The sequence below is a fragment of the Conger conger genome, chromosome 8 (genome assembly GCF_963514075.1).
Source record: "Conger conger chromosome 8, fConCon1.1, whole genome shotgun sequence".
NCBI lineage: Eukaryota > Metazoa > Chordata > Actinopteri > Anguilliformes > Congridae > Conger > Conger conger.
The window spans coordinates 5,705,955-5,733,433 of record NC_083767.1 but is presented as its reverse complement, the minus strand read 5'-3'; the positions used below and the strand labels follow the sequence as shown (position 1 = coordinate 5,733,433).

The following is a 27,479-nucleotide window of genomic DNA, read 5'->3' as shown; positions in this document are numbered from 1 at the left end:
TAAAATCTAATTACTCTGAGAAAGACTGCGGCTTTCCAATCAGCGCCAGTTGTTAAAAGACCAGTTGGCCATTTTTTATCAGAGCATCAGCAGAGGGCAGGACAGCAGACGCTTTCAGAGAGGTGTGAATTCACCCAGGCAAGGCCTGGAAACGCCGAATAAAACAAACCCGCAATGGCAACATTACAAAGACGGCGTAGACAGACAGTGCAAGAGGAAGGGTCTGGCCCATAAGAAAGACTGCAATGACAGAGGGGTCACAGTGTAGCAGAGATCCGTATGTACTCACATGTTCAGTCGAGTCATCATATTCCCACTGATTGAGAAAGAGAGGAGAGGAGAACAGGGATAAGTACAGAGAGCGCTGGAGGAGAAATGGCAATGTGTACCTACACACGCACACACACACACGCACGCACAGACACGCGCACAGAGATACCTACACAGGCACACACGCACACAGAGATACCTACACACACACGCACGCACAGACAGGCATACAGAGATACCTACACACACACACACACACACACACGCACGCAGAGACACGCACACAGAGATACCTACACACACACACACACACACACGCACGCACAGACACGCACACAGAGATACCTACACACGCACACACGCACACAGAGATACCTACACACAAACACACACACACACACACACACGCACGCACAGACACGCACACAGAGATACCTACAAACACGCGCACACACATACACACAGACCCACACGTATGTATAAGTGCACACACTGACATGTATACCAAAACATAAACAGGCATACACAAACACACAAGCATGCACACACACACACGTTCAAACATACATACATACACACACATACATGGGCACACACACACACACGTTCACACATACATACACACACACACACACACACACACACTCATACTTTATTTGACATTCTTTATTTTGATCCTGTGGACTATAAATTCGACTGCCGGGGAATTTGATCGTCTGTATGCAACACAATCACAGTCCTGAGGATCTAAACAGGGCACAGGCGATGCTGCCACATTTACATTTAATCTTTTAATGCTAACCATTTTCTTTATCTTCAGAACGCATTGTGCACATTTACTGCAAATATTATTCCACAGGCACTTCCCACTGATGCAAGAGCTATATATGAACCCTTTCCATCAGCCTGCCGTCTCTAGCAACCGATATGCACTCACCCAGCCTTATTTTCATCAAACTCATTCTCCTGGACAAATTGTCCTGTGTAGCCCACGTCAATCAAAACAGAAAATACCGCAGCATGCATTTAAATGGGAGAATCAGCAAAAGTGCTGCATAAAACAGAATTTACATAAGGATCAAAATGTTCGGGACCTTTGCCCAGGTGAGAACCAGTAGAGCAGGATTGGGTGATTGGTTACCTGCGCGTCGTCGATTAGGATGTCCTTGATCACGGGCTGACCGGTGGGCTCCCCGTTTACCATCTTGACATAGTGCACCTGGTACCCCCGGATTTGCCCGTGCTGTCGGTTGGGCACCGGCGAACGCCAGACCACTTTAACCGAAGAGGAGTTGACAGCCTCCACCTCGACTTTACGAGGGGGACCACTGGGAACTGGAGGAACACCATGGGATAAAAGAGGTCAAGATTACAGAGACCGCCCCCTACTGGCCAACTCCAGAGAGCCAACTTTTAGGGGGAAAAATCTTTTAAAAAGTACAAAAGTATCACAAGCGCGGAATGACATCGATATTTCAATGGCAAGGTAAAAAAAAAAAAAGAACAACCTCAAAAATGGTCTGACATCTGACCTAACACTTTGAGAAGACAGTAAAAATGAGATTGGTGAATTAAAAATATGGAATAAAAATGCAATTGTTGAAAAATAAAAAAAGCAAGTGCCAAAAGGAGATGCTTCAGTGATGAAAGCATCTCGGAAGAATTTGGCAATGAATTGTTTTGAAAAATGAAAATAAAAAGTACAAAAAAATGCTATCAGTGGCCAAAAAGCATCCCATCTTGCATTCTTCCCACTGTCTGATAACTTGGCTATTAGTCAAGTTTGGTGTAAAAAAAGAAGAAGAAAAAAGCATTAAAAAAATCATCACTTAAAAAAAAAAAAAAAAAAAAGCGAAAAAGTTAAAAGTGACAGTTGGGACTCAAGGAAGTGTAAGGCCTGTAGCAGTTTGAATAAAAATGTCACAAAAATGTCATTAAAAGGTCATACCACTTGTTGAAATTTGTTTGGAATTTGGTAAAAAAGGCAAAACAGACAAAAAATTGTCACCGTCTTAAAAAGTTGAGATAAAAATATGGATAAGGGAGAAAAAATGTGAAAGGTCCAAGTTAGTAAGCTGAAAGAGACAGAGGGAAAGCGGAGCCAGGAGGAGGGCAGTGAGAAGCCGAGGGTCGAGCGGGGCGGGGCGGTTGCTGTTACGGGATTGGAGGATTGCGCGGTTAGGCCCACACTGGAGCGGAGAAGAAGGGGGAAGATGAACGTACCATCCTCGTCCGTGCGGATCAGCACCGGCAAGCTTTCGGGGCCCGGTCCGACATCCGTGTGGGCGCTCACGGACACGCGGTACTCTGTCCATTTCTCCAGGTTTTCCAAGAGGTGCTGGGAGCTTTCCGGCGGGAGGTTAGAGACCTGGCGGGAAGGCGGGCCCTCCTCCGCCGCGGCGTAGTGGACGGTGTACTGGGTGATTATTCCGTTCTGTGACTCCACTGGTGGCGGCAGCCAACTTACCAGTATGGTCGTGGAACTGGGGCTCGAGCATTTGACGTCCCGTGGGGGGGCAGAGGGGTCTGATTTCGGAGGTTGGGGGGGTTGGGTGGGTGGATGGGGAGGGGGGAGGATTTTTGAGGGTTGTTTTGGTTTATTTAGTTTGTCGTTTGTTTGTTTTATTATTTTGTCGTTTTTGTTTTGTTGTTTTTAAGCAGGGTTGAGGGAGTCGTGTTGAGAGATGACAGCGGTCATGGGAGTGATGGTGGAAAAAACAAACCAAAAAAAAGAAAAAAGGGAAAACAACGTAAACACAAAATGGCAAACGAAATACAAGGGCTGAATTATGCTTTCAAACAAATGGAAATTCGGGGCAAATGAGTCACTTTCAAATCATGATGACAAAACGAGGCAAAAATCAACAGTTGATGATGGAAATCGAATGAGATGAACGATGAGTAATATATAAACACAGGGTCGACTGACGAGAGGTGATAAAAAAAGAAACCTGTGCTATGCTCAGTAACACCTACCTCAGTAATTAAAATGTCTACATATTTCGAGAATAAAATAAAAGAACCAAAAACACAAAACGCCTAAATCCTTTCCCCATCTCAAGACCATTGTAGGAGGACAATGGTTTAATAGCTTCTCAACACATGAAAGACTACAAAGCCCCAACATAAAATTTTATATATTATGTGAAAACCAACCAAAAAAATAAACACAAAAACTAAATGATACTAATAATAATAACTCGATCACACTAACAGCTGTTCCAAGCAATTACCATCAATCCAAAAAAGTAAAGGTTGATGTGTCATCTGTTAAAAATGTGAAATGGTGGACTGGTTCACCAACCTTTCCGAAGGCTGTTGGTTTGAGGTAAAAGCCTGACTGCATAACAGAGAGCATTTGAAGGACACAGGGCTTATCTTTCAAAGTCTCCTCGACAGATTCACAAGAAAAAATGTTTTTCAAAACAGTGAATAGTTTTGGTTTTTACGTACCAACGTCAGGGCGGACTCGATGAACTTTTGACTGTATCTTGCAGCATACCTACCTGGGTCTGAACACTTTCGCCGACCTCAGATTTATACACCGCAATTTCAAAGTGCCTTTATTAAGGAATTCCCACAAATAATTAGTGCTAGATTATGTAAAATGATTTTCTAACATAATTCATTAACTAAATTAAATTATTAATTGAATGAATGAAAGGCAGGATACCTGCAAGGATTTGCAATGTGTTGCGGTTCTGTTGCAATAAATCTGAGGTTGGTTAAAAGACGAAAAACTGACACAATTTTCCCCCCAATGTTGTCTTAGGATACCTGTGTTTGAGCTGTCCGTGTTCATTAGTCTGTTCGGTTGGGTGATATTGGGAAGAGGAGGCGCTGAACGCACTGCCCCATTGGTCTCAGCGAAAGATATATCAGTGGCCAAATTTTCACAGAAAGCTCAAACACACTCTGCTAATGTCTGCGCTGGGGCAGAAAGTCAACAGACAAGGTTTTTATATTGTGCGTACATGAGCGTTTATAATCAAAATATATACACCCAGAGGGATCTTAGGAGAAAAATTTATACTCCTTTTTTTTGGGTTTTTCTTTTCTTTTTGTTACATTTTATTACTTCTATAAATCATATAACCTTGTCGGTCGACTTGACTGGAAAAAAATTTTTCTCAGCCCGGCTCTGTTCATGGAACATACTGCTCACAAATAACCACACGATTCCGTTTTCAAAACAGTCCACATCACGGCTGTACCGTAGTCATGAGCGACTGACTAAACCCTCATTTTCTCTTTACAATTTTTGTTATTGTACACTTTGGAAACAAGGCCACATTATGACATCTCAGCTTCAGCGTAGCAGACAGATTTGAAGGCTGGTTGGGGTAAGCTTGGACGTTTGAAAACGGAATGGTTTTTTTTTGGGTAACGCTCCTGGTTTTTGAACCTCGGACCGGTCGTTGGAAACGGGCGGCGCGTCAGGCCCGGGGGGGAAAGAAACGGAAAAGGACCTACGTGTTTGGGGCGTCTCGGCGGATATCTCGTTGGTGTACGCCCCGATACCGTGCTTGCTGCGAGCAGCTAGCAGGAAGATGTACGTGGTGAAGGGCTTCAGGTCCTTCAGGAGGAAGGTGGTCATGGGCTCAAAGCTGAGTCGCTTCTGTAGCAAAAACCAAGAAGAATTGATTACGTTCACAGTAACATTCCCAGTGATGGTACATACAGTCACCCTAAAGGCCAGCTTATAGACCAGCAACAGAGTGCGCGATTCGTGGAGGTTCTATTGTTGTCTGATGTAGACAGTGATCGCTGTCCAGTATGAAAAAAAAAATATCCCTGTGACGAGCAACATCAGTTGCATGTTGTCGCAGCGACACTCTGTCGTTGGACTATACACTGCCCTTAACTGTTGATCATTTAAAGTTTGAGACATCTGAGAAAGGGAATTTTCAAGAAGGCAAACTTCCAGAATTATGATGGATTCCTGTAGGGCAGTGGTGACCAATCCTTGGAGATCTACCGTTCTGTAGGTTTCCACTCCAACTCTAACTGAGCTACACCGCACTCAACAGCTAGAGATCTCCAGGAACCGGGTTGGGGACCACTAAAGTAGGGTCAGTGGGCGGACTCAAATAACAAATGACTTGAGCACATGAGCAATCAATAAGGAAGAGATGAACACTGACATGAACACCATCAGAGTGCATGCAGTTACCTCTTCCTTGTCATCTCCTTTCTTATAGAGCAGTTCGTATCCTGTGATTTGATTGTCCTGACCGTTCTGCACTGGGGGTATCCATGACAACACTATGCTCGTTTCTGATTTGGCTTCCGCTTTAAAGTCGGTTGGCTGTGACGGGACTGAAAAATAGAGAGAAAATAAAAAATAAAATTAATTTTCAAATCAGAGTCTGACTTCTGTCATTTGAAATCTGCTCAGTGTTCATAATTCAACATAGTAAGTCTTATTACAACAACAATAATGACAATAATAATAATAATAATACTACTAATAATAGACTTTACTCCTACACTGAACACAAAAAAATCACATCTGGCCATTTACTGTAAGAACACATTTTACTCTCAAACAGGAGCAAAGCTTTGCTGACATTGAATTTACGGTTTTAATTCAGAATCAGGTAAAGTGCTGTTGAGTCCTTTAGAGCGCCCATAAAAAGACAAGATCAAATGGGCTTGGCATTCCTGGACCTGGGGAGAGTCCCCGTGTTTACCACTTTGGTCAGAGATGATGAGACAGCCATTTCACCGGCTGCTATAACAGGGGAGTACAAGGCTGTAAGACTCGAATACTCCCCGATCATTCTTCTACCTACTTACACCGCAGACAATGAAAGACACCCATTCCACATCTTAAGGAACACACACACACACACACACACACACACACACACACTCAACCCAGCTTACCACACACACTGCCCAGCTCACCTCCAGTCTTGGCGATGATCTGCAGATCGGGGGACAGGGGCCCGTCCCCCACCGAAGTGAAGGCCAGCACCTTGATGTAGTAGGTCTTGTTGGGCGTCAGCCCCGGGATGGTGAGGAAGTTGGCCCCTCTCACGATCTGCTTCTCCCACAGGTTGACGTGCAGGCTGGGCTCCACGGTGTAGTAGACCCGGTAGCCCATGATCTGGCCGTTGGCCTCCTCGGGCTCGTCCCAGTGGATGATGGCGGTGGTGCTGCTGAGCATGCGACCCCTGACCTGTCGGGGCGCCGTGCTGGGCGCCTGCTCGGCCGTCTTGGCCTCGATGCCCTCGCTGGCCGGGCCCCGCCCGATGTTGTTGACCGCCACCACGCGGAACTCGTAGTCCGAGTACGGGCTGAGGCCGCCCACGCTGTAGCGCGTGGTGGCCACGCCGTCGATCTCCTTGTACGTGTCCTCGGAGAACTTGGACTTGTGCTGGATGATGTAGTAGGAGACGGGCTCCGGGTTGCCGGAGTCCCAGGTCAGCGTGATGCTCGTGGCGGTCCGCTCGGTCACCACGGGGGTGCCCGGGGGTTTGGGCAAGGCTAGGGGGGGGCAGGGACAACAACAAGGGCTCCTTAACGACAAACTGAAACGGAAATTATAGCAGCGCTTGCTTCCCCGATACGACGTATGCTTGAGTGAAACGGACCTTTTGGGGAGAACTTTTGATGACTGTTGACGTCTAATCAACATACACCCCGAGTACGACACGATGACGTGAAATCGCTGGAAGGAAAAATGCTCCGGTGTGATAATACGCCAGCATTAAAATGTATACATTTTATGGGACGTATACCTTGTCAGACATGTTCGTCTGGTTACGAGGATTTGAACAAATTGAGGAAAAAAAGTGAATTTTGATTTCAGCTCATCCTTAATGAGGCGTTTCGGCTGAGTGACAGCAAGGCATTTTCAGACGGTTACCATGCCGACTTGGGCTGGCTTCAGTCGACTGTGTCAGCCATAGTCGGCGTGTTTGAACAGCAAGCCTCGCTGATAAAGGGGCCTGTCGTCCTCGGAAAAATACCTTCGAGAAAAGGCCCAGGAGGATAAACCCTGCTGCAGGAGGTATTTTTCAAAAATCTTCAGAGTATTTCTTTGTTTGTGTGTTTTCCCTTAATAATTTACTCGCTGTAATTTATTGTTTTAATTCAGGGAGCAACAGCATGTGAAACCGGAGATAAGAGAGCTATTTATTTTCTTTATAAGTAATCTCTCGGGGAAAAGTTGTGGGAAGCTACCGACAGCCTTGGTCATATTGTGACTAATTCTGTTCTGTTATGTCTGGAGGCAGAAGCCTCTGTGTGCAGCAATCAAAAACATGTGGGCTGTTCCCAAGACCATTCTTGAAGTGATACATTTATACTTTGATAAAGTACACACACTCACTCTCTCTCAGACACACACACACACACACACATTGAGAGAGAGAGAGATAGACACAAGGAGGAGGGTGTAGAGCGTCTGTGTGACAGCGAGAGACTTTGTTGTTTATCACAATACTGTCTCTAGGAAAGATCTATATTTACACACACACGCACACGCAGACATTATCACGATTATCGCATTACCATAAACAAAACCCATTCAGCCCAGCAACACACACCTTTTCCTACCACTAAAGCGTATCTACTGCTTAAGTTTGCCTAAAAAGCGAAATTGCATCTGCCACCATATTCAAAATGGCATCCGCCCCCTGGTCTTGAAACTCGTCGTCACCTTTGACCGTGATCTGGGCGACGGCCTCGATGACGCCCAGCGTTGACATGGCGACGCAGGTGTAGTTGGCGGACTGGCGCACGTCGGTGAGCTCCAGGACGTTCCGCCCGATGGGCATGTCGTCCTCGGGCGTCAGGTCCTCGGCTCCCAGCATCCACTTGACGTAGGGCATGGGCGAGCCCACCGCCACGCACGTGATGTTCACGCTGCCGCCCGGCATGATCTCGTTGTCGGTGGGCGGGATGGAGAACCTGGGGGGGACCCTCCGCACTGGAAGAAAGCAGAAGGTCAAAGGTGACAGCATGTAGAACACCCTACGTGTAGGGGGGGGGGGGGGTCACGACCTTCATTCCACCGCAGGAGGAAAACACACACAGAATAACGTAAATAGACACCTAAGAATGCGCACGATAAACAAGTTAAATACAACAATAACGACAACGAAACTGATTTAATTTTACTTTACCGTGTTATTGAAAAAATTATAAAAACTATTAATAGGTAGGTATTTAGTTGACTGCACGGACAGTAAACAAATAAAACACAGTTTCACGCGGGACTTTATTCAAACCTCACGTGGCTCAAAGGAGGCCTACAGTAAGTGAGGAGTAATAGTACACAGACACCATGCACAGCATGTAGCAGTATAAACAGGCACGCAGGACGTCACAGGAGTAAGAACTGGAGGGTCGACAGCATGCCAGAGTTGTCAACGGAAAACCAACTTCAAATGCTGCGCACCTCCAGTTGATGTGAAATAATGTGCCGGTTCACATTGTCACATCACACACACATTACAGTAAAGTAGATTCTGGTAAAAAAAAAAACACATCCAACTAACAGTACAGTGCAACTCGTGATTCGCTCTCAGAAACGCAATCAAAGAGTGGATGCAGCCTCAAAAACGCAAGAAATGAAATTCTTGTGCTAACGCTTTTCCAAAACAAAATTAATGCGAATAACAAAAAAAATTATGAAAAAATAAACGGAGGTACTGTATCAAAGTACATTTTGGAAAGAAGAGGGCTTTTAACCTGTCATGCAAACAAACACATGGCTGACCGTGGAAAGACAACCATGCGTAGGGGTGGGGGGGAAGAGAGAGGGAGGGATGGAAGGAGGGATGATGAGAAGAGAAGAATGGAGGGAATTAATAGTAACATCAGAAAAAAATACGAGCACGGAAAATGAAAAAGTGGTAGAGAAAAGGACAGTTAGACTGGCAGTGTTGGATTATGGCAAATAAACAGTGATGTTGATTAAACGCTGTGACTTGGGAAGTCGGTGGGGGAGGGGGGGGGGGAAGGGGGGGTGTTGAGAACAATACGCAGCGAAACAAAGAGGGTGGGGGGGAGGGTAAGTAGAACAAAAAATTAAATGAAAAATGTATACAAATATGCAACCACAGAACAAAACAAAAGTTAATTGGCATTTGGACAGGAGGTGTGATGGACACTCCACTTGCAACATGGAGGTAAGGTGCGTAAAATGGAGGGGTGTGTTGGATAACAGGAGGTAAGGTGTGTGACAGTATGGGTAGCCCGTTGGGGCTTATAGAGCAGACTCAGGAGAGAGTGAAATCAGTGTTACTGCTTATAGTACTCCAGACATGTCCTTCCAGTTAAAAAAGGTCCTTGGATACCATCTGGCTCAATGTGTCAATACAACAGGGATTTCCTCTTTGCGGTCCGCCTGCCTTTCGCGAACGATTAATCAGTTTGACCGGTTTGGAGGTTAGACCCCTGTTATATTCATTAAGAATACAGACCTTGTAACAAGTCAGTTTAAGCTTAAGGCCATAGTCTCTGGCCTGCTACTCGACCTACAAACCACCCTTAGCTCATGCAGGTGACACATTTTAATCCATTATTTAACCAGGGGAGATCCAGTGAGAATGTGCTTCTCTTTAGCAAGGATGCCCTGGGAGCAATGCCAGAGAGAACAGAGAGAAGAGAGAGAGAGAGAGAGAGAGAGAGAGAGAGAGAGAGAGAGAGAGAGAGAGAGCAATTTTTGTGTTGAGGGCCCAACCGCAGGGTTCTGTTTATGTTTAGGGGCCAAACTTCATCCCTCCAGAAGCAGGTCAGCCGGGGGCTCTGCAGTTGCCAGGAGAAGACTAGGCTACCCTGCCATCCCTTCAGTATATTGACACTACCATGTTTTTGTCCAAACAAGAAACTCTCAGAAACTTTACTTTTGATTCTTATTGCAGTACGATTTATGTGCCCGATCATCACGGGTCCTAAAACTCCCCTCACTGTGGACTCAGGGTAGGTTGCGATCTCACTGGGCTACTGAAAAAACACGGAAGCTCAACTGAAACCTGGCAAAGTGAAAAGGCTTTATGAGTTAGCTTAGTTTAGCGTCGTGTCGTAGTTCAGCTTTTGGGGAAATAGTGAAACAGTGTAATTTTCATCCCTTCTGGGTCAGTCGACATACAATGTGTGGCGCTGAAGATCATTTTAACGTTTCAGAGCAGCAAGGGAGGAGTCAGAGGGTATCAGCTCTCATCTCTGATCTGGATAATGGACTCAACTCTGACGTGGCAGTTTGGCAAAGTCAAAGGCACTGGCTCGAGTAACCAAGCAGGAACACTGAGAAGCGAACACAAAAGGACGAACACAAAGATTCGAGCATAGACAGGCCACCATGCACCTCAAAAATGCACACATTCTATCCCAGCATGCACCACTGTTTGGAGACAGTTAAGACTGTGGCATTCTCAACGAAGAAATAAAACAACCTTAACGTAACGATAAGTACTACTAATAATAAAATCAATAATAACGCTATCGCTAAGAGGAACCAAATAACAGCCATAAACAAAAACGAGCACACAGTGCAGCTACATTCATTTCATTTGTATTCTCGTTCGTGGTGTTTTCTGATCTGAGTATTTTTGTTTTTCTGTTCTTGTTTTTTGTAAGGTGGTTAGAAAGTAAAAACACACCAACCTTCTCGCAGCTCTGAGGGATGTAGGGGGATTGATGCGGAACAAATAAAATGAGGAAGGAGAAAAACAGGGGAAACACAGAGAGAGTAAAAAGGCCATATCAAGGCGTTCACACCGCTGACACAACTCTGCTAGGCCCTCCCGACACCTTTCCACCGGCATCTCCCTGCTCCGCAAGAATCAGAAACCCCAACTAGCAGGCCGGAACATAATATAAATTATATTAGCTAACACTTTATTTGAAGGCTACTGCATAAGAGCTTATACAGCTCATTCATAAGCGGTACACAAGCTTTCATAAGCACTTATGTAGGAGCCTTAAAATAAGATGTTACCTGATATTATAATAATAATATTATAATGAATAATAATAATAATAACAATAATAATCAGAATAATAATAATAAGAAGAATAAGAAGAATAATAATTTCTAGATTTGAGGTACTGTGCTGCTCCAGTTATGTTCAGAAAATGTCAATGGATTCGATTTCATCCTTATGCTTTGCAGTTTGGCTTTAGCGTTGAATAATAGTTGCATTTCAACAGGCAGATATTCTGGGACATGTAGTAACACAAAGCACTGTGCATTTTTCTGCACTGTGTGCAATTCGGCCAAAAATGCAACGAGGAAGGATGGAATTTTATTGAAAGTTCTGGTTCCTTTCCGGCTTAGGTCTGGAAAGAGCTTTGCCCTTTTTTGAATAAACTGGAACAGGGCAATAGCTCAAATGCTTCTCGGTTAACTGCAGTAATCAGCAACCATATACTGTGCTTAAAATGATCTTACAGTGATAAGCCATTATATGTTGTTGTGGTCCCTCATATACGATGTGGAAATCAATCCATTCAGAAATAAGTATATTATTTTACAAAATCAAGCCTTAGTTTATATTACTTTATTGTATGATATTTACCATTACAGGTATGCTCAGTATATTTTAAAATGTTATTAGATTTTTTAAATATTTTAATCTATAAATGGAAAGCCATTTTGAGAAATGGAACAGAAAAAGAAGACACTCCAATGTCCTCCCAGAAGAGAAACAAGAGGAGGAATAGAAAGATAAGAGCGACTGGATCCTGAAGGCACTCCACCCAAACCCCAACAAACCCAGGAACAAAAGGCTAATTAGTAACACACCAAGCAATTAGAGTCATTAGCGTTAGGAGAAATCAACAACAAAAAAAGAAAAAAAAAAGATATACAAAAAGAGACAAACAAGAGATCACAGGTTCAAATCAATGCAGGAAGGTCAAAGGTCAAAGGTCAAACAGTAGGAAGGTCATACTTACACCCTCATATGAGACGGGATGCTCGAGGCTCAACAGTGATGCAACCGTTACTACATTTCATTCGTGTTTTAACTCAGACTGGACACGGTCACGGATACTCATCTCTGCACCATTTCCCTTTTGTTTCGTTTTTGCTTTTGTTTTGCTCTCCTGTCACAGCACCGGGGTCGTGACCAGGGGTTTCCTACCTCTGACGTAAAGGTTGGCGGGGGCCGAGTAGCGAGTCCCGTCGTTGTTGGTGGCGACGCACTCGTACTTCCCCTGGTCCGCCTCCTCGCTCTGCTCGATCTGGAGGGCACCTGGGCGGGGCACAGACAGGCACGTCGCAGGAACGCCAGTTAAACACCGTTGGGTAGGCGGGCTCCGCAAACACAGACCGTAGCGCCCCTCCCCCACCCCCCTGCGCGGCGGAAACCCCTTCAGTAACGGCTGCACCTGCCTTCGTCTGTTTCTTATTCCACTGCGAGCCGGAGCGCAGAAACACCCGGAAAAAATATCAAATGAATCCAAGAACAAAAATAATAATGCGACTACAACACTAGAAATAAAAGAGGCTAAAAGTACCTCATGTGTAAAACCACAGCTCCACTTCGAAGATGTTTCAATTTAATGATCATTTGTAATGTGATTTGTTATCATCATCATCATCATCATCATCATCATCGATTAAACAGACGTTTCTGTATGTGGCGACTGTCGACAACATACGTACGGACTCTGTCTCATAACCGAGCATCACACACAAACCGGCTCAGCCCCTAGCCGCTTCTCTGAAGAAGCAAACAATTGTCCAAACTGTCCAAAATTAGCATTCAGCGTTTTCCCCCGCCATTCTCCACGCCTGGTCTGGAGCCAGAGCAGGGAAAGATCCCGCCGGTCCACACACACACACACACACACACACACACACACACTTATGAGAGACTGAGGGCTGCTCTTTCACAGTCCGACTATTGCAGGTGTCGCTCTGCACCCATACAAAATGGAGGTCAGTGAGTTGGACCGCTCCGATCTCCGCACACACAAGCTGATTTCAGCAGGTCGATACAGGTACTGTATGTGTGAAAATACGTAGCTTGCGGGAATGGAAATTATTCAAGCGGTGCACTATGCTTAGATTGTATATAAACCTGTGATACTTGCAGTAAATAAGTATCTTGGGATACAGGTAAAAAACACCCCCACATGTACTGATTATCCCTTGAAGTTTGCAAGTTCAAAGTGGTCATTATGTATGTTTTTTTGCTTAATTATTACTATAATGCATAAAGTGATTTTCACTCAGGCCTAGATTTCAGAGGTTGTGCCCCTGGCATACGTACTGCAGAGGACAATGGTAGTAATGCTCTCGTGCCCAATTTTCCACCATCCACTACCACCAAGCGTGCAGAAAAAACAGGGGAATACACTGGTATACACACTGACCACGGATAACAAAATTAACTTTCAAAGGCAATTAAAAACGCTATTCCAATATCAATCAGTAGGGAACCCAAAACAAATGTATAAAAAGGCTATCTACAGGGGCATTCAAATTGGAGGCTGCAGTTATTAGCACTGTAACTTATTACAAACATAAACAGGTCTGATATTGGGGAGAGGGGAGAGTGCAGACCCTAAAATATACAACATTTCACTGGACTGGTCAATATGGAAATGGGTGAAACTGCTTCCAGAGAAGCATGACCAAAAGAAAAGAGGCTTACAGTATACGGAAGCAGCGTAACGAAGGGGAACAGTTCAAAATAAAGAAAGGTCGTGAGGTTTAACATACTCATAATCATAGACCTATTGTGGACAGGGGGGTTTACGACTTCGTTCGGCAGAAGTCAGCGGGGGGTAAAAAAAATTGCAGCTCTTATGAAAAAATAAAAAAAGGAAAAATGCTGCTTGGATATAAGAAAAAAAATTATTAAGCACAGTGTAATCAGATACATGAAAATATCACTGTCGACCTCGGACATGCAAATCTTCCCAAGAACAAGAAATGTATGTCAGTGCAACTTACAACCTTTTGACAACCCTTAGCTGAAAAATAAAATGCAAGTGTATTAGAAGACAAAATTCAAAAAGAAAGCAACCAGCCACTGCTATAGCTTCAAAGAGCCACTTGAGACACCCATAAAAATCCACCAATGGGATTAGCAGTGTGGTGTGTCACAAAACCCAAGAAAAACGCTTCACACATCAACCATTCTCCGTCGCCAGGCGCACAGGTAAAAATCACAAAGTTGACCCAGCAGGCTATATGCAAGACTTTATCGGTTATCCTTTCCCAAACCCTTTAACAAAAAGCATCAAAAAGTATAAAACAGCCTTCTAACCCAAGAAAAAGAGGAAAAAGTAGGTGGAAGAAAAAAGCACCGAATGAACTTTATCAAAAAAGTAGTTGTTTGGGCTTTTTTTTGAGAAGGTAGAAGAAAGGACATAGAAGAAAGGCAAAAAGTTTGCAAAGATAGAAAGAAACTCTTTGGGAAAAAAAGCACAAGAAGCAGAGGAAAGGCGACGCAGTCTTCACCGTGCCGGCATTGAATCCACACCGTCTGGGTTTTTAGTGCTGAACAAGAACAGCTAAGGGGGAAAAATGTTTGGTTGTTTTAGTTGGACAAAAAGAGGGACACATGAGTCGCTGTGACTGTGCTATGGCCAAAAAAAAAAGAGAAAAGAGAGAAAAAATATATAGATTATCGGATATGCTTTGCCGTTTCACAAGAAGCATATCCCAACTTAAAGGTTCTCATCGAAAAAACTAAAGAAGAAGAAGAAGAAGAAAACGGGAGGAGGAGAAATAAACAGGAGACAACATGGGAGGATAGCGGACGGGATTAACTGAGGAGGACCGAAAAAAAGGAAGGATAATGAAAAGGTAATGGGTTTCTGATGGGGTAACAGGACAGAGATGGGGGGAGGAGGAGGAGGAGGAGGAGGAGGAGGATGGGAGGACAGCAAGAATGAAATAGCTCATTCTGTGAACGTTAGTTCAGCACTCTTACCTCTTATTGGTGTACCACCTGGGTGGATAATATGAATGCAAATAAGATTAGAAAGAAGAAGCATTAGTACGAGAAGATAGAGGCTGGGGCTTTGGAAGAAGAATCAAATTAGGTTTAACAGAGTTCCTAAATAAAGGTACTAGGAGAAAGAGTGAGAGAGAGAGAAGAGAGAGAGAAAGAGAGTTTGATTTACTCTATTGGAAAAACAGGATTATCATAGGTAGCAGTAGAAGGTCAAAGAGCAACTTTCACAGTGGTGTAACCCAAAAACCGGGGGGGAGGGGGGTGCCATTTGAAAGAGGCGTATTGTCTCAAGACTGAAGTGGGTGGAGCTATAGGAGTTTGAATGTGAGAGGAAGCGAGACAACAGACAGGAAGTCTTGAACCAGAGGTCAGAGGTTACCTGAGAAGGGCCAATGAGAGCATAGGCTCTGATTCAGGCAAAATGAACAAATAACCCTAACACTCTCTTCGGGTGAAGACCCTGAATTGCTTAATGGGGTGTTTCTGTGCACAAGTGTACACCGTACCCTCAATGGCCTTTGCCAGGTAAGGCTGGACACCTCTGCCTTAAAACCATCCAACTAGCCTACTTGTAAATCTGACACAAAATGGCTACCCTTCTACAGCACACTGCTTACACATTGCTTACAAAATACCATTCTGGTGATATACATCGAGAGAGTGAGAGAAAGAGAGAGAGAGAGTGAGGAGTGAGTTCAGTACCATACACGTTGTGGCAAGTTGGACAGCACTGTTGTTCAGGAGGAGGTATAGCATTTACTTCACTGTGTCTCAGTGATATTCTCTGTGTGCTTTAGACAGGTGCGTCTATGGCTGTCACCACAGAAAACATAAAATAAACTGTGTGGGAGTATGTGCTTATACGGATATCTGGTGGGTGACTAGACTAACTGTTAGTAAAATGCATGCCATGCATTTTATTAATAGTCTGAACATGGAAATTAGTGGGGTAGTGAGGTGTGCTTCAGAACTAAGCACTTACCAAAGGATTCTGGAGATTTAAATACGGAGAAAAGAGACAGAGCATAAAAATATGATTATATTCCTTGGGATTTGTTACAGAGTTAAAGCTTTATATACTCTTGACTACGTCACAGCTGAATCAGTTGAGCTCTTACATTAAAATAAGGTTAATTTACACAACAGGCAATAGGCAGGTTAACAAGACGAATTAACACAGGACAGATCAGAAGCGGGGGATTCTGGGATAGACAGGCGATCAAACATATGAAACTTTAACGGCTCTCAATACTTATGCCAATCTCGAAAGCTGGTTACAAAGCGACTATATTTGCTTGCCAATATTTTCAAGCCTATTTTGCTAAGTTATTTTGCTAACATACAGTATATTTTAGTACATAAATGCAGAGCAAAACTTAAGGGAAATTCGGGATTGGGGAAGGGAATATCGGGGATGTGCCAGTGGCAAAGAGAAGCAAAAGCTGGAATTCTACACCAAAAGCAGGGGCTGGAAATCTAGAGAGAATTCAAGGATTGGGAATGCTATTACGCGATCTCACACACTACTGTGGCTACTTATTTAGGAAAAAAATTCCACAAGAATATTTGCCATGAACATGTTAGTCAAGACAGCTATAATTAGTTTTGTTTTGGAAAAAAATAAGTTATTTATTCGAGAGAGGTTAGGATCCAAGAGGTTAGGATACCGACTTGCTTAAAAACTTATTTTTAAAAACGGAACACTTTGGAATTTAATTGTGCCTATTTTATCCATTCTGAAATGGAATCTTTTCATGTTTTCACCGAATAGTTTAAAAAACCGTGGATAGATACTCCTTTGCAAGTTCTGAATGATGCCGAATGTTGAAAATTAATTGTTTCAGAAACGAAACAAAAGAATAAAAGTAAAAAAGGAGAAAATGGATCCCAGGAATACTGCTCGGAAGCAGTGAAAACAGGTGATTAAAAATACAGTCACAGCAGTGGGCAATGTGGAGAACAACAGAAGCTGCCAACGCAGGACACTGGACAGGCCATGACAACACACCGGAGACAGACGAAGACAACACACACACACACACACACACACACACACACACAGACAGACCACCAGGACACACACCAGGAGAGGAGTAGAGACAATGTCATTACCCAAGAGTCAAAGCCACATGACGGAGGAAAGGATGAACTCATAAGACAGGGGGGGACACGACACCAGATAAAAATAAAAACAGACGGGGGCTGTCGTTCGGGGGTTAGTCGGTGAGAGCTAGCGCGCCCTACCTGATCTTAGCTGCTTGATGCGCCCGTTATTGTTGGTGGTGTTAACGGGCAGGAAGTCTTTGAACCAGGAGATGTCCGGGTCGGGGTTCCCGCTGGCCGCACACAGCATGGTGGCGGTGCGCGTTCGCTCCACCACCTTCAGCTGCGGGCCCATGTCGATGGTGGGGAAACCAGCGGGGAGCTGGTCCTCTGTGAACACAGCACACAGCACACAGCGCGCTTCAGAGGGAGAGCACACACACACACACACACACACCGAGGGCACACAGCACTGGGGATAGGAGAGAGAGAGACATCTCATCTAATTTGTGTGTGTGTGTGTGTGTGTGTGTGTGTGAGAGAGAGAGAGAGAGAGAGAGAGAGAGAGAGAGAGAGATCACACACAGTGAGGATACACCACAGCATTGGGGATGGGAGGGGGAGAGAGAGAGAGATTTCATCTCATTCAATTGAGTGTGTGTGTGAGAGCGAGGGAGAGAAAGAGAGAGAGAGATCACACACAGTGAGGATACACCACAGCATTGGGGATGGGGGGGAGAGAGAGAGAGAGAGAGAGAGAGAGAGAGAGGTCTCATCTCATTCATGTGAGTGTGTGTGTGAGAGAGAGGGAGAGAAAGAGAGAGAGATCACACACAGTGAGGATACACCACAGCATTGGGGATGGGGGGAGAGAGAGAGAGAGAGAGAGATCTCATCTCATTCATGTGAGTGTGTGTGTGAGAGAGAGGGAGAGAGAGTGAGGGATAGGGACAGAGGTGGTGGACAGCGAGGTAGAGATAGATGAGGAGAGAGAGAAAGAGAGACCGAGAGTGGGAGAGGCAAAGGCAGAGACAGAGAGGGGAGGTGGAGAGAGATGAGGAGATCGTAGAGAGAGAGTGGGAAGGAGAGAGATTAATGACATTAATCTCACTGTGTATTAATGTCACAATGTATTTTAATGCTTCAGTAACACAAGTCATCTTGTCATGCAAACCAAGCAACATGAATTTGAGAGCGAGAGAGAGTGAGATAGCTATGACACCCAATATAGATATATATAGATAAGCAATAGATAGCAACACTTTCATGGTGACAGCTCCTTTAAATAAACTGACCCACAGAAAGCACTTCCTGTCCATTAGAGACGCAATCACAGAAATAAATAGAAGCTCAATTATACTTCAAGCCACGGGCATCATGTCAAATGTAAGGAGATACGACTACTAAAATGGCGGCTATTTATGACAACCACAAACGGACATAGAACAGGAGACATGCAACACACAACAATTTTGAAGACCCTTTGGATAAAACCGTCAGCTAAATAACAAACTACTATGAAAAAATTATCATAACTATGATCATCATTGTTTTTTCTGGTAACTTTTTAGCACTGAAACTTTGCAATTCCCATTTTGAGATGATTATTTGTTTTCTGATTTAATTCCCCACAGAATAATGCATAATCGTAGCCTTGAAATGTGTTGGTGAGGTGGCTTTTTTCATGTTTAATAGACACAAATCGAGGCTTAAAAAGTGTTAAAATCTGCACGCTAGAATGGGTGTCCTGTTAGTGAGCCACACAGTCCTGCCATCCACTCTGTCGGGGCTCAGTTCAGTTATCCACCACATCGGGGACTCTTTTAAATGTTATTATCAGCAAGAGCCTGTGAGCTGATCATCCAGCTACGGTACAGCAGCCCCTAACATCTCCCCCTCGTGTGCAGATAAGTCCACTCTCTTGTGAAATGAAATGTTTTCGCTCATTTTCGCTGGACCCGTTGATTCTCCAAGTCAGATGTTTGTCTTTCTCAAGACAGTTTCATATTTTACGACTGACCGATTTAGCAAATTACGCAAAATGCATTTATTTATTTATTTTTAAATAGAGGATTTTTATATTCTTTTGGATTGCTCTCCGATGCCGGGCACCGTTTTTGGCATAATCACAGGGTGGTTCGATGCAACGGTAATTGTCTCTTTAACCTTGAAGTTGTCGTCATGGTTCTGCAGTTTGGTGTCAGAATTCTCGTTCTCTCTATATTTCATGCGCGTGTTTGTCTTGGTAGTGAGAGGTTTTTGAGCTGAAGGCTCGACTTTGCCTTCCTCAGCCTTTTACAAAAGGCCTCATTTTTTGACTAAGCACAGCAGCTGCATAGCTAAGCTGCAGTGCCACCCCCCCACCCCACCCACCGCACCCCAACCCCCCCCGTTCTACTGCAGTCATTGTGTACGTTTCATCGCAGAACCCAGCAATTCAAAGACGAGATAACTACTTTGCCTCTCCAAAGCTGAACAAACACTTTAATTCAACTAAATAAAAAGGCAAACTAAAAAAGTCTAAACAGATGAGAGTCACCCTCACAGTTCTTATCGCAGTCGTCCAAACACAATCTAGCCCTGGTACACATAAAGAAACACAATCTAGCCCTGGTACACATAAAGAAACACAATCTAGTCCTGGTACACATAAAGAAACACAATCTAGCCCTGGTACACATAAAGAAACACAATCTAGCCCTGGTACACATAAAGAAACACAATCTAGCCCTGGTACACATAAAGAAACACAATCTAGTCCTGGTACACATAAAGAAACACAATCTAGCCCTGGTACACATAAAGAAACACAATCTAGCCCTGGTACACATAAAGAAACACAATCTAGCCCTGGTACACATAAAGAAACACAATCTAGCCCTGGTACACATAAAGAAACACAATCTAGCCCTGGTACACATAAAGAAACACAATCTAGCCCTGGTACACATAAAGAAACACAATCTAGCCCTGCTACACATAAAGAAACACAATCTAGCCCTGCTACACATAAAGAAACACAATCCATAATAATTTTACATGACCTTTCTTTCCTTTTTTAAGTTGCTGAATCAGACTCCGGTGAACGCTGAAATCCGTGCAATCATTTCCAGGAGACACGCTCGGCGCCTCGCATGCTAACAAGATGGAGGGTGCCGTGAGCTCGAGTATTCTTTTTAATAAGGATAATTACATTTCTTCTTCTCAGTGCTGTGTTCTCAATCATTCACTTCATTACGTTTTCATGAACAAAATGGCGCTGGAACGGCTCTTTCTATTGTGCACCAACAGACGCCATTTGGCTTCACCGCTTGGCTTTTTAAATTATTTTTAAATGTAATTTTATGGGTTGTGATGCACATCCTAACTGGAAACCTCGTCTTTTGTGATTAAATAAATACAGTGTTTTCTATTGAATGGGTTTCTTTAACCTTTTAAAGCCAAAGGAGCAGCAAGTACAGTGAGTAGAGTTCATTATAACAGAGCATTATAATGGGCACCGCACACAGTACAAGATACGATCCCCGCGGTTCTTTTATGTTTCATGGGATAAAGTCACATCCCTATTACAGAGAAGGTCAGTGTGCCTTTCTTCAGCGCTTGTAGTACATAACCTTAATTACTGAGCTAAAAGCCATCGCAGGCGAAAAGGGCCATTATTGGCCCGTGTTACACACGAATGACACAGCAATACAATGTCGCCTCCTCGGTCCATTATCACCTCAAAACGGAGAAGAGATGAAATGACTCCACGCCGTTTGATGACGACGCTCGAATGACCTTGCGGAAGTGTGACACGACCGGTGACTCATAATGTTACATCCTTGCTCTACAAGCTGAGACGGCGTCTGCCAAACGTAGGCCTGGGCCCCTTGTTATTCCATGCTAAATTAGTCTTTGGCAATTTAGATTAGCATTGACCTTCATTGAGCTATTTAGCACAGTCAGTGTAATTGTCCATTAAAGAATTAATGCGTACGCAAACTCAAATACCCTTTTCTGTTGTGCTGATTGCATCTCCAATATTAATAACTCAAAGGACATCACGGCGATAAACGGGTCCTTTTTAAGCACGCATATTTTTAAGTATTTTGGCACCAGCATTCATGCAGAATCAACATATAAGAGTCACGGATGGAATGATGCCATCGATGTCATGCCTTAGCTATTATCATAATGGTTCGGGTAACAAATTGCCTTTCTACGGGAAAAATAAAACGTTATCATTCCCGATATCAATAAATAATAAAAGCATTCAGTTGCCGCTACATTAGTTTTGATGCAACTTCTTAGGTGATCAAAGCAAGTATAAAAGTCAGAGGAACTTGTATGGTTATTTAAGAGATAGACCACCATTTCTAACCTCTAATTTTTTAGACGTACACAGTTACTGAACTTCTTTTGATCTTGAAAGGACGCCCTTTTGTTTTTTCACCGAACGGCTGAAATCGGAGCACACTGCACACAAAAAGCAGACCGCAGAAACATGTCCCTTGTTAAAATGAGAACTAAAGCGATACACCACAACTTGCGGTGGGCTGTTAATTTTAGCACGTTTCAGGAGCGCTGGAGATGCTAGCGGCCAGGAGCACTCTATTACGGTGTTTGTTTACGATCAATCTAACCGTGAGCATATGGGGACAAGAGACTGATCATGTGGAAGAATGAGGAGAGTGGCTACGATAGTGCCCTGAGCAGAAACACAGAACCGGCCTCCACACCTCCCCCTGTATGCCAGCCAAGCTCATCTGAGGCTACTGCTCAAAATGGCCTCTTTGGTAGGTAAGCGTTAGGGTGAGAATCAGTTAGATTCTGTATGTTTTTTTGTTTTTTTTGTGAGGCTCTGTGTGTAAGCTGTATGCTCACACACACACAAACACACACAGACAGACACACAGACACAGTATCTTATATTTAAGAAAAAAAAAGCTATAAAATGAAATCCAAAAGTCAAACTGTTGCTTTAAACGGTATTCGGGTGATATTGCCTTGGACACAATCTCCTGATGTACTGTATAACTCTGCCCACAGGTTCTCTCTAGTACTCCTTTTTTAGAAATAAAGAAATCGATTGGTCGAGCCGCCTCGGTGCAAACATTTGATCTGCGGGAGTTCCAAGGTCGGGCGGCGGGGGAAAAGCAGTCGATACTTCACAGGGTCAAACACTGGCTGGGCCCAGGGAGTTGCCCACGGCAACGTGCATGGCCTTACTTGCTGGGAATTATACACGACAACCCATACCTCCTCAAGTTATTCACTTTCAGTTTTATGTTAAAAAGAAAGAAGTACTTTTGCTCTCTATTACTCTAAATCTAAGTCTCTGAACCGCATATTTTTCCTCTTACGGGCGTTCTTACTACCACCTCAATGGCGTGTGCGAGGGGTTAACAATGCATTCCTGCCTAACCCATCTTCTGTCAATCTCTCATCAGGCGGGCCTAGGGCCGGGTCCTCGCCACTTTGTCTTCAGTGGAATTCCTTCATTCATTCGTTCATACTTTGGCCATTTACTGTGTTTTAATATATATACGAGTAGGGAAAAAGTGAATAGAATAGAAATGAAATATATTTATTACCAGTAATAAATCTCTCTCATCTGTACACAACAGTGTGTGGCATATTGGTTTGGATTCAATAACAATTATTCCTTGACTCTGGTTTGAAAAGAGATAGTGCATTCATTACGAACACGGTTCACCGAGTTTAGAGTTAATCGAAATGAACGTGCTAAACTACGTCTGCCACACGTTTGTCAGTTTAAAATCGGGGTCACTACGCATCTGACAGAATAACCAGGGATCCAGGAAAGCCGTACGGTCGACTGGTTTTTGTTTCCATCTGAAAATCAACAACCGATTCAGACCCAATAAACCAGGAGAGGTGAGTTCGCTGTGTAATCAACCGCTGTAATCGACCAATTAAGTGCTGAGAAATCTCCGATCTTAAGCCTCCAAATGATTGGGCGTTAGGAGCTCTCCTATAAGGAGAGGGGAAAAAGCCTGTCACTAGTTAACATTATTGGAACAAATTATATTCAGTATTGCAGACTGGAGGTACTGAGACTATAGCACATTTTAACGAGGCTACATTGTGTACAGAAAGCAAAAAAAAAAAAAAGCAACTCAAATTTTTGAAAAAAAAAATGAAATTCTGCCAACTCAATTTCCCCCCACTTATCCTTATGCAATTATCATAATTTGTAACACTGCTATAGATTAACTTCTAAGGGTCAATGGAAATATTTGTTGTTACTTGGCAGGATTGTGATATTTAAATGAGAAGATGCAATTACAGTAGATTTAGGGCCAAATTCACTAAACACGGCACAAGATAAAAACTATGAATAATACTGAAGCTCGTGTGAAAATATTCACAGCATTCATATCAAACTTTCCAAGTATTCAAGTATCATTGTTCAGCTATTACTTCAGACTTGAGGAATATGTTCCCATGAAGTAAACCAGAACAGGACAATGCCACCATAATGTTGTTCCTGGAAGAAAGCGGCACAGCTGGAATTCATTTGTGCCCATTAAATCCCAAACAATCCAATCTGCTGCGCTAACACCCAGTCTGTACATTTCTTCTTTAGAGAAAGATCCGCTTATTATGTTGTGTCATTTGGGTTTCTTTTCCCTCTCTTTATCCCTTCTTTTAAAGTTTCCATTTCCCCAATTGTCTTTTAAATTTTTTAACTTTCATTTTATAATCAAACACAGCACATGAGGTAAGTAATTACATACGTAAGTAAGTAAGGAAGGCTTTTTGACTACACCAGACAACAAAGGTCAATTAGGGAATTTTATCATCGTACTGTATGTGGAGATGTGTAAATAAACTGAATTGCCCACTATAAAAACTGTATCTTTCTCACGGAACTGAAAAACAGCGTTACTGACATGATGGAGAGTCTCCTGACAGATGACACCCACAAATCTCTCCGCTGTCCTCCACACCTCCCTCCTTACCATCTCAGGATTTCGAATAAAACCTAAAACAAACAGTCGCTGAACACTAACTCAACAGATATCGCCTGGCCTCCGAGGATCATGGGAGATCTGTAAATACCTCTGTGCCAAATGTGTCAGGAATATGAATGTATCCGCGGTGTCTCTCCATATCCTGGGCCAGGCTGGAGGGTCGCTCCGAGATTTGTCAGGAATTCCACCCTGACTCCCTGTAGTAACACGTATGTAACGCGTATGTAACACGTGTGTGTCTGGAGCGGTCAAACACGGGATCACACGCAGCAGGACAGCGCAGATGCTCGTGACATCACTCCCCAGGAATCTATAGGATTTCGCCCAGTTTTCCCGCTTCTGAAACGTACGGTCCAACCGTAACCACGTTCACTGGTGCGGACCTGGGTCAAGTACATAACTGTTTTGGATTCAATTACTTGTCTAGGCTTGACTGATTGTGACTGGTGAGATTGAGTCAACCGAGAGGACCAGAAGGTGTGGTTTGTTGGTAAGATTTTGGTAAGGTTTTTTTTGTCGAAGCAAAAATGTTCAGTTGCATTCTTTCAGTTGGATCGACTGACCACCCAGTCAATTTATGACTGTTCTGAGATCAAGCCAGTATTTTCCCCATACTTCAACTAGAAGCGCAAACTTTTCAAAGTAGAATAAGCTCGATCGCCATTGCTACGGCATATGAAATGAGTTCAGCAGACGTACAGTACATTCTCATCGGACAAGGACCTCCTAAGGACGAATGCCGGGCGCGTGCATCGGCTCATCTTATTTCTCAATCCAACGACGGCGCACAATGCAGCCAGACTCAAAATGGCGGTTATTATTATTGAGTGAATAATGATACAATCAGAGTTCTGGAGAGCGCTGATGGATGAGCGCGGCCCGCTGGCTCTGCCCGCATTACCGCGGCCGCCGTGCACGGGCGGAGATAGCGCGCGCCGCCTTTGTGTCGCTAAGTGTGTGAGAAAATTACCGCTTTAGCAGATGGGGCTCTTTCACGCCTCACTTTGCTCAAAGTCAGGAGGTAATTGAGAGTCTGCACTCGGGACAGTTAAAAGCGATACCCGTTCCCCGCCGCCGCGAGCCCCGGTATCGGTGCGGAATGAGCGAAGTAGCGGTACGTGCCTTCTCAAAACGCGCTGATCTTTAAGGAGCGGCACAAAGACACAAAGGCTACCGTGTATTCTGAGGTCAGTTAACCTTGCTTGAAACGTTTTATTTATTTACTTTTCAACTCGGATATCAGCAGAGCCAACGCGGTCGGAAGGCCCCCGCGCACCAATCGAAATCCCAGAAAGCCCACTCCGATCACGATCTGACAGTTCCCCGAGTGAGCTCGAAGCGCGGTCACGCAATTATAAATGACAGACATAACTAATATGTTCCTTAGGATGAGGCGCTAATCAAATAAAGCTAATTAAGCCCCAATGGACTAGGCCGACATTTAAATGCGATTAGTTAATGTTTACCCGACCACACCGGCGCCGTTGAGTTTACTTAAGGGTGGATGAATCGGGCTCGGCTTACCTAAATCAGATTTTCCAGAAGATTCTAACTGCATTATCTCGGCGGGAGGACTTCATTAGCGTGGCGAGGCGTCTCAGTGACGTGAGGCCGGGCCGCCATTCCTCCACGTCCGATAACGAATCCCGACCGCAAATTAAGCCTCGCCTAATTAAACGCTGCCGCACATTCACACTAGTCAAACAGAGCGGGGGCCGCCTCCTCAATCGATATCTGAAGAACATTATGTGAGAGGTGGTGAGTGTGGGGTGGGGGGAGGTTGGGTGCAGGACAGCTCTTTTAGGTGGAATCGAGTGTTACGGTTGCCTAGTGCTTTCATTTTGAAAACAGGCTAGAATCAAATACAAAAAAGCGAATCAATTTTATTTGAATAGCGCTTTTGCAGAAAACTGTGACGAACACCCTTTACGGGGAATGCAGAATATGGAAAAGAGAGCAATAAACCAGGCCTGACCCCCCCCCCCCACATAGCAAGCGCATGAGGTAAAACGACTCCCTGCTGGGGAGAGAGACCGGTGACGAATGTTTAAAACGCGTTCTCGTTTTCCCTCGCGACTCTGAGAGTGGGGAGAACACAGGTGCAATTTTATTTGCGTCATCCTCATGAATACACGTGTGTGTGAGCTTGTGAAACCGTCTCGCTGCAAACAACTCGCAACCCACTGGAGGAATTCCTCAAAGTACGTCCTTCCTGCCAGAGGCTCACAAAAAATAAATCTTTCTAAACATAAGATACATAAATCTTTCCATTTTCTCATTTGGACTTTAATTCTGAGCCACGGGAGGATTGGATTCCCAATACTTTCCCTCTCCATGCAGAACTAGACATTTCACTGGACATTTGGAGTTATTCTGCTGTGAAAATCCTTTGGGGTCATAATGCGATATATTTGTTGGATGTTTTGGGCGGATACAATCTCCTGAGAGAAGCCGTCACAGGTCAGTTCCTTCGGCGGTGTGGTGGAGAAGAAAGCGCGTAGGAGCGCATTGTGTTGAGGAATCCTCCACACCAGAGAAAGGATTACCCCGATGGAAAAATAAACTTTTTCAAACGTGACACCCTGGCTGTCTCAACTTTGAGCGCATGGATACGGCGAGGACAGCCAGAGGGCATTTGCGGTCACACGCCTTTTTACCCTTCATGGAGGATTTTTGGGAAACGCAAAAGGACAACCAATTTTTGAAGAGGAGGGTAGAGGTGGTGCAGTGGGTAGCACTGTTGCCTCACAGCAAGTTCAACATAACAGGTTAATTGGAGAGTCTAGATTTACCATAGGTGTGTGTGCGTGTGTGTGTGTGAATGCTGTGTGTGCCCTGTGATGGATTAGAGACCTGTCCAGGGTGTATTCCTGCCTTAAGCCCAATGCATGCTGGGATAGGCTCCAACCACCACCTAACCCTGACCCTGAATAAGTTAGATAATGGATGGATCGATGGATGGGCGAGTGGAGCTAAGAATGGCCAGAGCATGTCAACTGTCCAGTATCCCAGTCACTTATTTGGTTGTGAATGGGAGAACAGCAATTCCCACGGTTCTCATTTGAATTACCCGCGTGACCAAAGCAGGACTAAACTGAAACAGGACTAAGCAGCAGTTGCTTTATGATTCTCCAGGTTGGGTTCTGTGAGCAGAACGAGGGGCCACAAATGTAAACTAGCGTAAGGTGAATTACGCACAGACATCAGGATGTATTCCTTCACACAGAGAGCAGTAGCTGTGTGGAATAGCTTGCCC

At 44.1% G+C, this 27,479-nt stretch overlaps 1 protein-coding gene across 1 annotated transcript in view; it reads right to left on the bottom strand.

Moving 5' to 3' along the window:
* Positions 1-27,479, bottom strand: part of LOC133135222 (receptor-type tyrosine-protein phosphatase delta-like) — a 452,453-nt gene that overhangs the window by 56,715 nt on the left and 368,259 nt on the right. The window contains exons 13-23 of the mRNA XM_061252069.1: positions 17,445-17,633; positions 16,183-16,191; positions 15,177-15,194; positions 12,372-12,482; positions 7,940-8,209; positions 6,181-6,762; positions 5,444-5,589; positions 4,744-4,888; positions 2,494-2,796; positions 1,412-1,605; positions 290-316 (exon numbers count right to left, since the gene is read on the bottom strand). Of these exons, the coding sequence (XP_061108053.1) occupies positions 290-316; positions 1,412-1,605; positions 2,494-2,796; positions 4,744-4,888; positions 5,444-5,589; positions 6,181-6,762; positions 7,940-8,209; positions 12,372-12,482; positions 15,177-15,194; positions 16,183-16,191; positions 17,445-17,633 (1,994 nt within the window). The remainder of the gene's footprint in view (positions 1-289; positions 317-1,411; positions 1,606-2,493; positions 2,797-4,743; positions 4,889-5,443; positions 5,590-6,180; positions 6,763-7,939; positions 8,210-12,371; positions 12,483-15,176; positions 15,195-16,182; positions 16,192-17,444; positions 17,634-27,479) is intronic.